Source organism: Olea europaea, chromosome 6 (genome assembly GCF_002742605.1).
Source record: "Olea europaea var. sylvestris chromosome 6, O_europaea_v1, whole genome shotgun sequence".
In the NCBI taxonomy this organism is placed as follows: Eukaryota; Viridiplantae; Streptophyta; class Magnoliopsida; order Lamiales; family Oleaceae; genus Olea; species Olea europaea.
This window is the reverse complement of record NC_036242.1, coordinates 1482695-1499665: the sequence shown is the minus strand read 5'-3', so window position 1 is coordinate 1499665 and position 16971 is coordinate 1482695. Positions and strand designations below refer to the sequence as shown.

The following is a 16971-nucleotide window of genomic DNA, read 5'->3' as shown; positions in this document are numbered from 1 at the left end:
AGACAAACCCATTAGGTCCCTTGTTAAAGCATGAGTGCCCAACGGTGCACATGTATGTTTCTAATTCATGGCAGATGGCTCCTACCACTGAAAAATAAAAATAATCATACTTGATGTACACTTTGGTCTACATCAAGTTTGACAATTTGCCATATTATTCGTCACTTAAAAAACATTTTTCCCGCCTACACATTTTTTGAAAAACAAAGGAAATATCAACATGGTGTAATCCAAAAATGTATGAATAGCAAAATTTAAATAAAAATGGGATTAAATTAAAATTTTGAAATTGAAATTGAAATTTCAAAAAAATATTTTTTTTCGAATTTTTACCTATTATAATAGGCATGCTTCAGGGAAACATATTTCTTTTCCATTTCATTTTCTATCATTCTTTCCTCTGTCAACTTTGGTGTTCTACTTGTAATAGTAAGATTTCATGTAGGTGCATATAACGAGTGCATTAATTTTTTGTAGTGACTTAAGTCATAGAATTGAGTATTGATCAGATAAAATGTCTGATATTAAAGGAGTGTCATAGTAAGAGAGTAGACTCGAGGAAGTAATAAAAAACAAGTTCGGAGTTTTTTTGGAGATCATGGATGCGGCCAATTTGTTCAATCAACTAAAAATTCTAATCACATCTAGTTTCGTGAAAATATATTTCATGCATTCATCGAATGTTCATAGTTTATTGTAGTTAAAGGATTACGAAGACTGAACACGTAGAGCTTTGTGCCCAATATAAAGTAGACAAATTAATAGATTAATTTTTTCAAGATCGAGACGCATCACGTGGCCTAGACAATATTGCAATTTGAAAAACACATGTTTATATTGGCGAATAACTTTTCAAGAAAATGAAAGTGTCATTATGTAATTTTTCAGAAGTACAATTGCAGACTACGATTGTAGAATTGTAATTCTGTTTAAATTTTTAATAGTTATTATGTTGCAAGCCCGGTTAAAAGGATGAGAATTTTTACAAATTTATAATTTGTTATGTTTTCTTTCAAATTTACGTTTTCATTACACCTCTATTAGTTGTAGTGCAATTATCGTGAAAAAAATAAATAAATAAATAATCTTTGAGTATCTCGCTAACCGAGCTCAAGATTCTTCAACACAAGCTGGCTCGCACTCAACTCGTTTCACGACTAGTGCAAGACATCTCGCCTCATTTAACACCCCTAACCTTACAGATAATTTTTCGATAAGATAGGTTTAAAGAGGAATAATTCCTAATTTAGTTATCGATAAAATAAAATAATCTCCCATAGTTCGATAGATTGAATATATACAATGGCGGATTTAGGTGGTAGCGAGTTAGGGCGGCCAATTTGCCGGAACCGTCAGGAGCTATTTTTTTTTGTTGGCAATAGATTAAAGTTTTAGGTTATATTGCTGGTATTCAGTTTATTTTCTAGCACTTCTTGTGGCTCACTTGGTCAGAACTTAAATTTATATAGTGCGAGCCCCAAATTCGAATTTTTTTTACCAACAAACTTATTGTGCAATAATATTTAAATTCTACAATTTTTGCCAAAATTTAACAGGGTGGGGGATCAAACAAGATTTGAACTTGTGACCTCTTGTCAGAGGTATTATAAACTCGATCGCTATGGCATCCATTGAATATTCACTCTAAGTTTGACAAAATAAAATTTGTTAGGTTCTATCTGTTGTAATGCGAGTACAATGGTAAAGATATGAATATGTGCTCTTCCTTTATACAAAATTTGACAACAATGTTATTTGATGAGTCCGCTTATTCTTATAAAATAATTACATATGTTCAATTTGAACAAAATAATTGTTAATATTAAACTTTAGGCCTTATTTGATTCATAATTTTTTTCAAGTACATTTTTTATTTCTTTTTTTCAACCATATATTTTTCAATAAAATAATAGTACACGTAAATTCAATTTTCTTTTTTTAGGCACACATTCTCCATCAATCACTATTACAAAATGCTTTTTTTTTTTGGGTATCAAACGAACTCTTAATATTTTATTGTGATCGATGGTAGACAGTCAACGGTCATCGTACTGACTCAAAACTCCTAAATTCGCCCATATATATATATATATATATAAGTTTCTCATCAATGGATGACAAATTGATCGTCAATGCAATATGATAAAAATCTGATCGTCGAACATGTAATAACTAAAAAACAGACATGATAAATTATAAGAGACAAATAAGTACAACAATGACGATTAGAAAATAAATTGAAGCACATCCTAAAAAGTTGGCCGACTCGATCTAGGCCGGGCTAAATATTCCAACCTAGTAACCCAAAGGCTCGACCCATTCAAACCATTTGGCAGAAGAATAGCAATAGAAAACTATGCTACCTACCCTGTTTACTTTTTAAATTCCACACTTGCTAGAAACACATATTTGGGTGAGATGGAGGACTCCGGCATCGGGGAATGAGGATAGGGCTCCGATGAATAAACCGCCACAATCCTAATGCTACCAACCACCACCTCCACCATTATAATAGGTCCCCAACTCCCAACCCTACCTTCCACCATTTCAATCTACCACCACCATTAATGACACTTTGACCACCATCTCCTTCTCCTTGCCAGTGGGTGGCGGTGGTGGAAGTAGTGGCCACGGCGAAGTGTGAATTGTCATTTGGAAAAAACAAGTTAAACGATAGGTTTGGGGTGATGCGAGGTGAGGTCGAGTATAGCATACCTCATTTATATTGAATTGGGAGAAGGGAAAATCATATGTACCATATTTTAAGAATGAGATTTCAAATATATCATAAATAAAAATTCTTTTCCCAAAAATCATGTCATAAATCAATATTCTGTTTCTTAAAATTATAAATTATAGATTTAAACAGATGATTAATGTGAATTAAATTCAGAATTAATAGATGATAATTAATACTCAATTATCTTCCTTTCAACTTTTGCACAAATCGTAAAACAAAAAATAGAGTATCGGTCTTCAATGACGTAGTTACCCATAATAGTGATTTGTGCATAATAATTGCTTCCTTCTTGCTCAATTTTTTTTTTTTTTTCAAAATAATTGGTCACAGTTTCTACTTCGTTTATGCATCTATTGGTGAAGCTCATAACTGAGCAATCATTTTTAAACAATTGTTCTGGTCATAGGTATCGACCACAATATTATTCAATCATTCGTACGAAAATGTGAGCTTATCCTAATACATTGTGTGATTGTAATATATATGTTATATGATTGTAACTCCTAGTTACATGATTGTGACAATCTATATTTTGAAGTATGTATATACAATTTAAGAATATCATTTTGTATTTAGGGGATTATTATTCATGAAAAAAAAATATACTGATAATAAATTTAAGGGAATTATATTCACACTACATTTTTTTTTAATAAACACACCACATTTTAATTATATTAAAGGTCATTAACTTTTATTTCATTATCACACCTATATCCTTAACTTTTTTCGATCATTTTTTTATTTTTAACATTTCATTAATAAAAAAAAAATATTATCCTTAGTTATAGTTTTCTTCCAAAAATATTGTTAATGTACTTTAAATAAGTGTCAAATATTTAATCATATTTTTGTAGTATTATTGTTTTGCTTATTCAAAAATATAATAGAAAATTAATGTTTTTTTTTTAACTCTATCATAAAGAAAATTTTGGAAAGAAATCATAATTACGACCAATTATATTAATTTAAGAATAAGAATGTCATGAAAAATTTTTGGGACATAAATATGATAACGTATAAAGATTGTGAATTTTTCATGCAATTAAAATATAGCCTAGCTATTAAAAAATCTGGTACGAATGTATCTAACCTAAATTTAAATTATTATTTTTCCATATAAATTCCTATATATATTTAGTGTCTGTTTGACCACCTTTAAAATTATAAATTATTTATTACAGTATAATTATTCATCACACATTCACAAAATATAATATTCTACACATAAACTAATAAAGTTTCTTTATTTTTTAACCTCTCATTTTCGAAAAATACTATTCAAAATTCTTTAATTTCTCAAATAATGAGTGACAAACAGAGGCTTAACCTCAATTGAAAATTCTCTTTTTTCTTCTATTTAATTATTTTCAACCACACATTTACAAAATAAAATATTTTGCACGTAAATTTAAATTTTTTCCTACTTTTTAATCATATATTTTTCTAAAAATTATTATTCAAAACATTATTTTTCTCAAATATTTATTGTTAAACAGGCTTATTTCTTTATTCAAGAATTGGTTTCTTTTCATGGGAAATGATACTTGTACATTTTAGTTTGTACATAATATAAACCTTTATGTATACCGTTTTGCACATATAGTATTACCTTATTTTCGAATCTAGATGCTAATTTTAATTTATTGCACGCAGCCCCCCGATGGGTTGGGGGTGCGAGGTGCAAACTCCAGTTTACGTAACGTGTGGCTCCGAGAGACGCTAATTTCTCCAACGGGCAAAAACTCAAAAGGAAAATCTTATCTTCTTCGTGCTGCGACACGTGTTCATCAAACCTATCAGTCTCCTTGCTAGCCATTTTCCTACCATGAAGTTGGAGGCTACATAGGGTTACGCAAATTCCAGTGACACGGCGTCGTATGCACCCACCTTGCCCTGCTCTTTGCACAATATAGCTAACCAGAATTAGACAAACATAAATAGGAAAATGCTGAGAATTGGCGGGAAAGGAGGCGGAGGAGTTGGTCAGCTGCTGGCGGCAGTCGCGGCGGCGCTACTGCTCCGCCTTTTCTCTGCTCCCGGACCAGAAATTCTTCCCGAGAATGTCCCCGACGACGAGGAAGGAGACCGTGAAGCTCCGGTCAAAGGAAAAGTTTCGCCGGTCACTATTAAGTGGACTAACATCAACTGTTCACTCTCCGACAAATCCTCCAAATCAGTGAGTATGCATAATATAACTTATTAAGTGCATATATCATGCAATTTTTATTTATTGGAACTGTAAGTAGCAGTATAAGATTAAAGCTTATTTGATTGTGGTGGAAATCAAGTGTTTTTCTTGGTTTAGTTATTGGTCCTGAGGTCAATAAATGTTATAAAGTTGAAAAGCGTGGTGCATTTGGAATTTGGAAGAGAGGGAAATAAGAAAAAGAAAAATTGAATATTGTAATAAAGTAGAAGGTGAAAATTCTGATTGAATGGCTGGATTATTCTGACTGATTTTGGTTAAATTCAATCAAAAATGATTTACAATTAAATGATTCCAAATTGAGAAAATATGAATTATATAAATAATATAGCATTATAATATTACAGAACGTACAAATTAATTTTGGGTGGAACTTGTAGACATAGATTTATAAAAATTTATATTTGGATGCAATTCACTCTGAAATTTTGTCACGTTTTTCCTCTTTTGAAAACATTTAGATGTAAGTCTTAAGGGTAATGTTTTTGTTTTTACAGTTTCATCTATCTGAAAAGCGAGGCTTTAAGAATTAGATTCTATTTCATTGAGTATTTTATGGCAGTAAATGGAAATTTAGGTCGTCGTTTCGATTTTTAGGTGCGATTTTTGCTGCAAAATGTTAGTGGAGAAGCAAAACCTGGTAGATTACTTGCAATTATGGGACCATCTGGGTCAGGGAAGACAACTCTGCTCAATGTTCTGGCAGGTCAGATAGTGGCATCACCAAGATTGCATTTGTCTGGCCTTTTAGAGGTTAATGGGCAACCATTCTCAAACAAAGCTTACAAGTATGTGAAAACTACTATATCATGCGGCTTACAACCTTTTGGAGGCTTCTCATGATTGACTTCTCTTGTACAAGTTTAATTTTGGGGAATTTGAGGTTTTTGAATGATGAATAAGCTGTCTGTTGCAGGTTTGCCTATGTAAGGCAGGAAGATCTTTTCTTTTCACAGTTGACTGTTCGAGAAACACTTTCTCTTGCAGCTGAACTCCAGCTGCAGGAAATATCTTCAGTGGAAGAGAGAGACGAATATGTGACTGATCTCCTTTTGAAACTAGGCCTTGTAAGATTGCCTTTATTTTTTTTCAAATTTCATTTGTGTGAGATGATTTTGCTTTCAAATTTAGAAACGCTGGACATTATGTTCAGGTTTCCATCCATCTTCCATTTGTTGTTACTTAAAAAAAATTCCTGTTGATTTATTGACTATGATTCTTGCCATTATATACGAAATTTACTGTTAAGTCTAATTCAAATACACGAGGCATTAGTGATCTTGACATTTGAATTCACTAAGCATATACAGTCAACTTGCAAGTGCTTAAACTTGTCGACAATCTACAACCATCAGAAGTTGGGGACATTAAGTCTTGGGGTTCCAGCTTAAAATTTCAATTTTGTTAAAATAAGTAGCATCCATTAGACTCGTTTGAGAATATCAATCTTGGAATTCATTTACTCATTTGAGATTTTATACGGATCAAATTACGCATTTGAGCTTTTTAGGGTCCGAAACAATATTGCCTTTGGATTTCAATTTAAAAGGTCGACCTTGTTAAGTGGAGTTGATAATTGTTTCATATTTAAAGAATGTGGGATATACCTTTAAGAGGCGGTAGGTGATATCACTCCGCTTTTATGTGAGTTATTGTAGAAGAGGCAGAAACGATTCAAAGTTTAATAGATTTTTACATTTCTCTTACCTTGTATAGAGTGATGGCTTTGTATTTATAGTCTAGTGAGTTAGAAGAGCCACACTTTTGCAACTGCATGGTCCTTCAATTCTTGTAGCAGGCAAACTGTCGCATTTTGTGAGTTTGGACGTGCTATACCTGTTTTTCATGTTTGGTAGGCTTCTGACCCATATCAGTTTCAACAATGAATGCCAATCTGAGAAATATCTACCAATCTGACTTCTATGTCCAAGATTTTTTTTGTCCTTTACGCACTGCACGATACAAGCTAGGACCTTTCTAGCATGTTAGGCAATGGTATTGAGCTTGATAGTGCCGGCTGACTCCCTTCAATCGTTTTGAGGACTTATATATTACCTTTAGATTTCTTTCTTTTCTGTGCATAATTTTACCTATCATGTCTGGTTGTTAGGCCTCGAGATGCCACGTAGGATTTGGTATGACAAAAGATATTATTGTTGCCTCGAGATGCCACGTAGGATTTGGTATGACAAAAGTTATTATTGTTGCTTTCAGATCAAGAGTAAGACACGCTCATAATGCATTAATGCAGAATGACTTTAGCCCTTTCAGTCCAAATCAGTTTCTGCCACCTGTATTATTGAAAGCAAACTACCTCACTTAAAGTAAAAGCTATAGCTCCTGTTCATTTCTTTTCCTTTTCTTGCATTTTCGTCATTTCTCTTAAAGGTCAGTTGCGCTGATTCGCATGTTGGGGATGCAAAAGTGCGTGGAATCAGTGGTGGTGAAAAGAAAAGATTGTCACTTGCATGTGAGCTGATTGCTAGTCCTTCTGTCATTTTTGCTGACGAACCTACGACTGGTACGTGATATTTCATCTCTTTCTTTTTAGTTTCATCTAATTCAAAATTTCAGATTTTTTCATAGACTGTGCAAACCAATTTCATTTTACGTTAAAGGATGTTTTAGAAATAAGTCTTTAACTAGTAGCTGATGTAGGGAGAAGTAGTTTGTGCAAACAGCTCTTTCAAAGATTGTATGCATTGTGAAGTGTACGCATACAGAATGTTCAAATGATGAAATAAGTGCATATTATATGAATACAGATGTATGATTACCCCTACGAAACTTACTGACCTAAACATCATGATCGTCTTTGTCTGTAAATCTCTGTAAAGAGAACTGTATTGGAATATTTTGAGTTCTGAACAGTATCGAGCCTCAGAACCTTGTTAACCAAGATTAGGGCTATTCAAGCTTAAAATAGCATGCTGAATTGAGCTTGATCTGTTTCTTTTATGTTACTTTGGCTTTTCACTTTTGTTTTGATTTTGTAGTTTCAAGGTCTAACCTGAGCACATCATGTGGTGAAACTTGAAGTTAGGACGAAGTGACTCAGGCTAATTTTGTGAACTCCTATCCTTTCTCTTTATCTAATCCTAGTGGAAATTTGACTAACTAATTATTTGCACTTCACTTATATAATTTTTTTTCTTTTTTTTAAATTTCTTGCACAAATCAAGGGGTCCGCTATTGTATAGTGTCTAAAGAGTGTCAATGTCCAACATGGACATGTAACTTTCTTGAGTATGTGCATGATTTGTTGTGCAGTTCGCACATCATTGTAACTTTACCCCTCATGCTCCTTCTGTCTTGTAATATCAATCAAACGGTGTGCATTTCTTCTTTTACCTCTTTCTTTGGAACATCATTTCCTAATCAATGATTCAGGCTTGTCTAAATCCTCAACTTCATAACTATATTCTTAAATTTATGGCAGAAATTAGCTGTAACAGTTAACTGATCTAGCTAATGCTTCCCCTAAACCTGTTTAATACCTTGCAGACCCTGTTAATTAGAACTAATTACCATGTTTTGAAACATATCTGCAGTAGTTAGATTTCCACATTGCGACATTTAACTCCCTTCTTTCCTTGTTATTCTCACATTACTCTTTGTTTTTCCCCCCCTTCTCATGACAGATTAATAATGCAGTAATGTTTAATTTGTGCTGATTACTTGTAAAAATGATGCTTTCAGGACTTGATGCCTTCCAGGCAGAGAAAGTGATGGAAAACTTACGACAACTTGCACAGGATGGGCACACTGTGATTTGCTCTATACACCAGCCTAGAAGTTCGGTTTATGAAAAATTTGATGACATTGTGTTACTGACAGAAGGCGCACTCGTTTATGCTGGTCCTGCACGTGATGAAGTATTGGTTTACTTTTCAAAATTTGGGTGAGTTATGGGATGCCCTTTAATGTATACTTAGCATACAAGGTCCACATTGTTCAGGTTGCTGTTATTCCATGTGAAATATGGGATTAACTGCATATATGTGTGTGTGTCCAATTACTTGTATATAAAAGGAGGTTATGAGTAGGATTTTTGAGTGCAGTTTGGGCATAACAACCTTCTTGCATATGACTTACCTGAATTTTTCCTGTTATGTTTCTCCATTTTCATCTATTAAGCTTTTGTGATAATATATATAAATAAAACAATCCACTTCTTTTCATGCTCCTTAATATTGTATTCTAGTACATTTAAACGTCCATCATATTTTTTACCACATCATCTACATATTGTATTCTGTAAGAATCAGCTTGATGGTTCTTGTGAGTTCTAGGAAGAACCAAGTTTCCCACTGTCAAGCTTTCTTGGTTTCTACAAGATAGAGTGGCTCACATGCGTTGTTGATGAATCCTTCTACGCTTTTGGTAATCCTTATATCAAATGTGGTCATCTGATAGTGGCACAAAGAAGTTCTCTTTGAGATATAATTACAGGCTTGCACTGTGTCAAAAACATATAGGTTGTTTTTAGTGTGCATTATATATTAATAGGCGTATGGTTAATCATTTACTAATAAAAGTATTATTGTTAGTTTTCCTAAATGGAGACAATTTACATTTGACTCTTTCCAAGATAAACGACATTGACAGAATAGGCACTAGTATACAATTTAAACTGTTCTCTGTGCCGAATGATGTCATGTTTTTATTGATATGTTGTTGGCATACGGCATGTTAAAGTATCCTTATTTAACTTATTTTCACTTGAATATTCTATCACTCACATACACCTTTTTATGTTAATGGGTTTGCTACTTCATCCTGTTAAATGAGTACTGATCAAGTCAATAAATAAATGACAGGTACATTTGTCCAGATCATGTAAATCCCGCTGAATTTTTGGCTGATCTTATATCAGTAGACTATACTTCTGCCGAGAGTGTCAATGCTTCTCAGAAAAGGATAGATGGTCTCGTTGAGTCATTTGCTGAGCAGACATCATTAACTCTATATGCAACTCCACTTACCAGGGAGGATCTTAAGAACAACATAAACTCAAGGAAGAGAACTGTCGTTAAAAAGAAAGTTGGTTGGTGGAGGCAGTTCTGGCTACTTCTTAAACGCGCATGGATGCAGGTGGAACCCATAATCTCTTTACTTGAAGAATTCTGCAGTTTATTAGAACCTTTCATTTGAGGGACTCTAAGGTCATGTTGTGTAAACTTGCATGGAAAAGCAGTCAAATGGAAAATGAATCTCCATAATATATTGCCAGAATAAGCTACTGTTTGACGTAGATTAAAATCAGATTTTTATTAGACTTTGATAAAAGTTAATGAAATGTGTGGTTGAAAAATTATGGATCCTATGAAATCTATTGTTAAATTTAAGTGTTGACTTTGACTTGAGATTTTAATTTGATTTTAATCCAAGCCAAACAGGGGCTAAGTGAAAGGATAATAGAAATGAGTGAACTCATTTTGTACAGGAATAGACAAACTTGTAATAGGGCTCTGGCATACTGTGATTAGAATATATGGACAGTAGTATTTGCTGGATTTTTTATTTATGCTGCATGGGAAATAAAATGTTCAGCAAACAGGATTGTGCAGTCCAAAATATTGCATATCTTTACTTGTGTTTTACTACTGACACATCTATTTTAATAGTTAGTTCCTCCCTGCTGGAGAGGACACCTTTCTTTTCTTTCTTACGTGAAAGAGGATGGTGCTTGGGTTTCTAGCTGAATTTTAAATAACATTCATGCCGACTTTCCACTTCTTATTTTTCCTTTCTATCATGATCCTGATGAATTAAGTCAATAGTGAACATTTAAAACAATCTAATAGCTGCAAATGGCTGACATTGTAGATTCTCATAGGCTGTTGTGGAATTGCTTATCAGACGGTCAACCTCCCTTTCTGCATATGATTAGAACTCATTATTTGACTGGATATTTTGTGTTCGTTTAATTGTTATGCTTGCCCTATTTGGTTGATACTTGCCCATCAATAAAAGGCTTCTCGAGACGGCCCAACAAACAAGGTTCGAGCAAGAATGTCAATTGCATCAGCTCTCATATTTGGTTCTGTCTTCTGGAGGATGGGTAGATCACAGACATCAATACAAGATAGAATGGGATTGCTTCAGGTATGACATTTACTTCGGCTTGTGTGCAATCTTAACTTGTCTTTTCTGAAAAATGTGCTAAGGTTATTTATTCTGGTTGCAATTTAGTCTAATATCAGCATATATTTTCAGTACAATTGAGAAGAGGTCTGGGCATCACCCCCTTTCAATTTTGTACATTCCCATCGCAAGTACCCTATTAATATATATCTAGCCCCACTGACGTACAATTTTTTCTGACTAATTGAATACAACTAAATGTTATGGGGACCTAAGTTATTGCAAAGGATATTCTTATCCAATGGCACAATTCCACAATACCAAATATTTGTTTGAATAATTATTTCTGGCATTGCTGGAGTAACTTCTAGTGTTCTTGTTGCTTTCATTGAAACTCAAACTCTGTTGATGGAACTTCAACTCACGTTTTTGTTTATGCCGGACTATGAATGCTCTTATGAATCTTAGATTTTCATTTTTCATTTACAACCATCCTTTTTCTCTCCCCTGTAATCTAGATTCATGCATGCAATAGAAGTGAGTATCACTTCTTAGATAATTCTTTCAAATATAGACATACTGAACAAATAGAGTACATAAGAGCAAAAAGACCATTTTCTTTGAAGTCAGGGTCTGGATTTTGAAGTTGTTGATCTTTAACAATTTCTATTGTGTTTGTTGTTTGTTAATTTTTAATTTTTTTTAAAACCACATCATCATGTCTTCTTCTTGGAACTTGAGGCTTTTTGAAAAGAGATATCTATGCCCTATGAGGGGTTTTTAAATACACTTCTGTATATATGCTATGAATGTCCTACCCACAAGGTCATGAATGTGAATTTTCGTGGTTTTTAAAGTTGGGTGTTATAATTTGTTAATTCTACTTGGATATTACATCCAGTTATAACCCACATATCCTTCAAACTTCTTTTAAGTCTTTTCCATAATTTATATCTTATGAGTTGCAAAATGAATAGTGTAATTATAAAGCCCATAGAATGTTCTTGATCTTTAGTTTTCATGTTCACACATGCAATTAAATAGGGTCAATTTTCAAAGAACTGTTCTTCCTGCTAAATGAAGGACAGAAATAAGTATATGAGTATAGCTTTGATCACCATACAACTTCATATGAGGTATACTAGGATAAAGGATGTTTGAGTCTTCAATTAGGTGTCTCTTATGCATTGGGTTTATATTGCCCTATCCTTCAGGTTGCTGCCATAAACACTGCAATGGCTGCACTTACAAAGACTGTAAGTGTCTTCCCTAAGGAACGTGCAATTGTCGACAGGGAGAGAGCCAAGGGGTCCTATTCACTGGGACCATATCTACTCTCAAAATTGTTAGCTGAGATTCCCGTTGGAGCAGCATTCCCATTGCTGTTTGGTACCATTTTGTACCCCATGGCTCGTCTTCATCCTACCATGTCAAGGTTGGTTTCTCTTATATTTAACCATATTGTCTTATAAGTTTGCTGACCTTGAATGATACCTTGGAGGCAAATTGACATAGTATCTCCCTATTATGAGATGGAGCATGCTGTTGTGAGGAAGATATCCCTCTTGATTGAATGGAGATAATACACAATCTCCCTGAAACCCAAAGTTTTGACCTGAAGTGAAATCTTCTAAATTTTTTGGACTATGTATAGCTTCATGCTTTTGTTATCACAAAGCATAGCATATTTCTATACATGTTCTATTTGTTGCATAGCCAAAGATGCAGGGGTTAACATAAAAAGAATGAATCTCACTCAGTGATCTCTCTAGTTGATGAGGATCCTGCAGTTAGAATTGTTGTATTCTTTTTTGGTAATTAATTATCGGTTTGATAATCATCATAAAACTTGTTTAGGTTCTGAATGCAGGGGTTAACATAAAAAGAATGAATCTCACTCAGTGATCTCTCTAGTTGATGAGGATCCTGCAGTTAGAATTGTTGTATTATTTTTTGGTAATTAATTATCGGTTTGATAATCATCATAAAACTTGTTTAGGTTCTGTTCTTAATTTCTTAATTGTAGGCAAGATGATACATAACCTTAAGTTCCATAGAGAATTAATTTGAATTTGTGAAAACAGAAGGTAATGTGCATGGTGATAATCATTTACACACTCCAGAAAGACCATTGACATTGTCTCATTATAACAACTAACTGGATACGGTACAAAGCAAGTACACAACTTTGAACTTTTCAATTTCATTAATCGAGGTATGATGCAACAGCTGAATTTTGTTGACACTGTTCCACTTCTTTTTAAGTAAAATCTTATGCCATTATTTTTTGATTTTTTAATAAGTAAAATGGTTTGCCATTACACATTGCATAGAGAATAATTGCTTGGATCAGTTGCACAGTATTTTCTGAAAACTAACTAAAAAGTTTGGCTTTATAGATTTAGGAGGTTTTGTGGAATAGTAACCGTCGAGTCCTTTGCTGTATCTGCAATGGGCCTAACTGTGGGAGCTATGGTTCCAACCACTGAAGCAATATTGGCCTTAGGACCGTCTCTTATGACAGTTTTCATTGTATTTGGAGGCTACTATGTCAATGCAGAGAACACGCCAATCATTTTTCGGTGGATTCCCCGCATTTCTCTCATAAGATGGTAATTCTATTCATAGTTATTTTGCAAATGCTTTGTGGTTTCCATTGATTTGAGTGGAGGAGAGATCAATCCTCTCCTTCCCCTTGGAAAATTGCATAAAAAGTAGATTTTATATTTGCTGTTACTTTCAGGGGATTTCAAGGGCTTTGCATAAACGAATTTACTGGCCTTCAATTTGATCATCAGCACTCATTTGATATACAATCTGGTGAACAAGTGAGTGAAGACTATATACATTCTATTTTACATCTTATCATTTTCTTGTTACGGTGCAAGAGTTTAATTTCGTTAGCTAAAGAGTTGTGATATTGCATTATGTTGATTCATTTATTCTTTGTATCACTTTCCGGTTGGTATCCAACTTCTGTGACCTGCATGGGGATCTCATTTTTCTTCCGTTTCGGCTAATTAAACATAGAAGATTCTTTTTTTATTCCTTTTTTTTTTTTTTTTTTTGGTTGCTCAACTGCCTTCTTGCATATTCTCTGTATTTGCATTACTGCTGGTCCGTGGGTGGTAGTCCCTTACTACCCACTAGGTTCCCTGCTTGACCACCATCCGACTGTAGTTCTTGTTGCTTGACCAAGCGATGTGCCTCGGTTCTCTCTTGGCTCTCCTTTTGCCTTATAGAGAAATGCTGTTTTAGGTCCTCTTTCCTCTGGCCTCCGCGGGCACTTTTTCTTCTACTAGCCTCTTGATGGCGTAAGACTTGGTGTACGTGTATGTGTTCTTTTAGTTCTTTTTTGACTCAAAATGGTCTCACCAGCAAATTAGCCTCAGTTGCTGCCTTCTTCCAAATTGCCTACACCTTCTGCGAAGCTTTCTTAGTTGCTAGCATTACCTTCTTTAGTGGGTTCAGGCTTAGCAACAAGCTTTGTCTTAACATACTTTGTCTTTGCATCGGATTTGAGAGGATAACGTTTTCTCCTTAAATGAGTTCTGCTTGTAGCTACCTTTGTCTTGGCGATCGGAGGAAGGCTCTTCATCAGGGCAGTAGCAAACTTGGAACTTGATGATGAGCAAACAAGAGTGGTGTTTGACGAGTGGTCCTCTCATCATTAGCTATATTATTCAACTCTCTTCAAGACTGATGCAGTCTAGATTCCATGATTTACATTTCAAATATCATCTTGTTTCTTTTTCAAAATTCAGAGTTCAAGGGAAATGTTGACCTATATTAGTACATTTTTACCATCCAATCTTCGCTTGGTTTCAATTCTACCACCTTGAGCTTGCGTGAGGATGTAGACTTCAGGATTTTAACTCTTGATTGTCACAGTTGGTGTTAATCTTTCCTCAACTGTCCTAAGAAATACAAGAACACTTAATCAAATTCCATTAACTTCCCTCAACTGTCCTATGAAATACAGGAACTCTTAATCAAATTCCATTAAATATGGATTAATCATTTCCTTCCATATATTTATATAACTAATGGCCAGCGTAGGACTTTGTATTTTTATTTCTTCTCCTACAAATGTTTTACTACTACATTTTATCCAATTTTTTCTTTCTTTTGCGGGCATTCCCATTTTCAGGCACTTGAACGGCTTTCATTTGGAGGCAGTCGGATAAGAGATACAGTGATAGCTCAAAGTAGAATACTTTTGTTTTGGTATTACACTACTTTCCTTCTCCTGGAGAAAAATAAACCCAAGTACCAGCAACTTGAGCCGCCACCTGGTGATCAAATACAAACAACTACAAAGCTTGAGCCTCTTGAAACTGATCCTGCAGAACCATACGAGCATCCTGAATCTCCCCTTCTTGAGCAAGGTAAACCCAACCAGCAGCTTGACTCTTCTCCTCCATCTGATCCACTTAGTCTGTTTAACCTTGAAGGTTTGTAATTACTTGGACAGCTGATGATGTTAATAGAGATTGTGCCACTTTCTATTATTTATCTCATACAGGTGCTAATCCAAAGGAGATGCTTGTGCAATAAATGGAGGTCATGTCTTTTTCTCAGCTAATGATCTATTTTCCGTTTTTCAAGAATAGTGAGAAAATTGGTGGATGTTGTAACTAAAATCCTGAACTTGGGCATTCCTTCATGGTATATTAATGTGTCGGAAATACCGTAAAATACAATAATTTGGTAGAGCTATTTACCATGGCTGTAATACCTATTTTTATTAATAAATAATTCTCGACATAAAAATTGGCCATTTGATGTAGAATTTTCTGTTTTACATTGCTGTATTGTAAAGTCCGTTCTTCCATTTCAAGAAATCATATATGCACATTCTTCTGGGAAGGTTAAAAAAAGGACTAAATGCAAAATTGCGTGCTTGTTGATTATTTTTTTAATCACATCCAACGTTGCTTTGTACAAAAAACTTTATTATATCTCAAATATTTATATAAAAATAATCTTGGTGCTTGTTTATACATAAGACATTATAGGCATGTTTGACATACAATGTTATATTTTCTATTTTTGTAATGAATAATATTTTAATTTGGGGTAGGGGAATGCAATTTCTTGGCGAAGCTGCGTAATTTTGCTGTTTTAATCGCTGCATTGGCGAACATTTCTATGGGTCTTGCTTCTGAGCAGTACGCATAATCTATTGGTTTTTGGATTAAAGAAAAAGGAAAGTCGGTTGGGCTCTGAGTCTGATTCCAGGTTTTCATCACAGACAATATTGATTTAAATAATCTTTGTAAAGAATTTGTTTATTAAATAAAGGGAACTTTTAATTTAATGTTTTATTATTTGCTGTCACACGACATCCAAAAGTCTCGAATGAGTTTATGATTGCTAGAAAAGATGCCCAATCATGCTTTAAAATAATCTCATCACCCTCGGATTTTAAATTGTTTTTTAATTCTGGAATTAATTTAAACTCTTTCTTTGTTTTCATTTGATTCGGTTCTTGTATCGTCAAAACCTCAAATACGATTGTGTTAGATGTAAAGGTAGGCACGGATTGGTTCGGTTCAGTTATAAAGAGAATCGAACTGAACCAAAATTTTTGAGTATCTAGTAAATGGAACCATCGGGTTCAAATATAATTATGGAACCGTTCGGTTCGGTTCCGTACTATAATTAAATTTTTTAACATTTATAATAACATTATATAAATACAACTAATGACACATTCAATGGTTTTTGAATGTCGGAGACTAGTAGACTACCTTGTTTAAATAATCGCTACAGTCGAAGTTTCGATCGGTGGATGTCACAGCTTCTATTGGAGGTCACAGTGTCAACCGACGATTGTATAGGTTTTGGAATGTCAGCGATGCTGCGAGAGTGAGTACGAGAGTCGAGACAGCGTTATGCACTTTAGTGTAGGTATTTAGGGTTATTTAGTGGG

At 34.1% G+C, this 16971-nt stretch overlaps 1 protein-coding gene across 1 annotated transcript; it reads left to right on the top strand.

The window, feature by feature from the left end:
- The first annotated feature begins 4462 nt into the window (after positions 1–4462).
- LOC111395440 (ABC transporter G family member 7) lies at positions 4463–15842 on the top strand. Its single transcript, XM_023021435.1, has 12 exons — positions 4463–4919; positions 5547–5737; positions 5866–6016; positions 7338–7470; positions 8649–8850; positions 9770–10043; positions 10926–11057; positions 12251–12893; positions 13036–13648; positions 13780–13864; positions 15187–15424; positions 15562–15842. Exons 1-8 carry the CDS (start codon positions 4689–4691, stop codon positions 12506–12508), a joined length of 1572 nt encoding a protein of 523 aa, XP_022877203.1. The 5' UTR covers positions 4463–4688; the 3' UTR covers positions 12509–12893; positions 13036–13648; positions 13780–13864; positions 15187–15424; positions 15562–15842.
- Positions 15843–16971: the final 1129 nt, after the last annotated feature.

Bases quoted from the DNA above. Each gene is read 5' to 3' on its own strand.
- LOC111395440 (XM_023021435.1), top strand. From the start codon at position 4,689: ATGCTGAGAATTGGCGGGAAAGGAGGCGGAGGAGTTGGTCAGCTGCTG. The intron at 4,920-5,546 runs GTGAGTATGCAT...TTCGATTTTTAG, and splicing joins CCGACAAATCCTCCAAATCA to GTGCGATTTTTGCTGCAAAA. The intron at 8,851-9,769 runs GTGAGTTATGGG...AATAAATGACAG, and splicing joins GTTTACTTTTCAAAATTTGG to GTACATTTGTCCAGATCATG.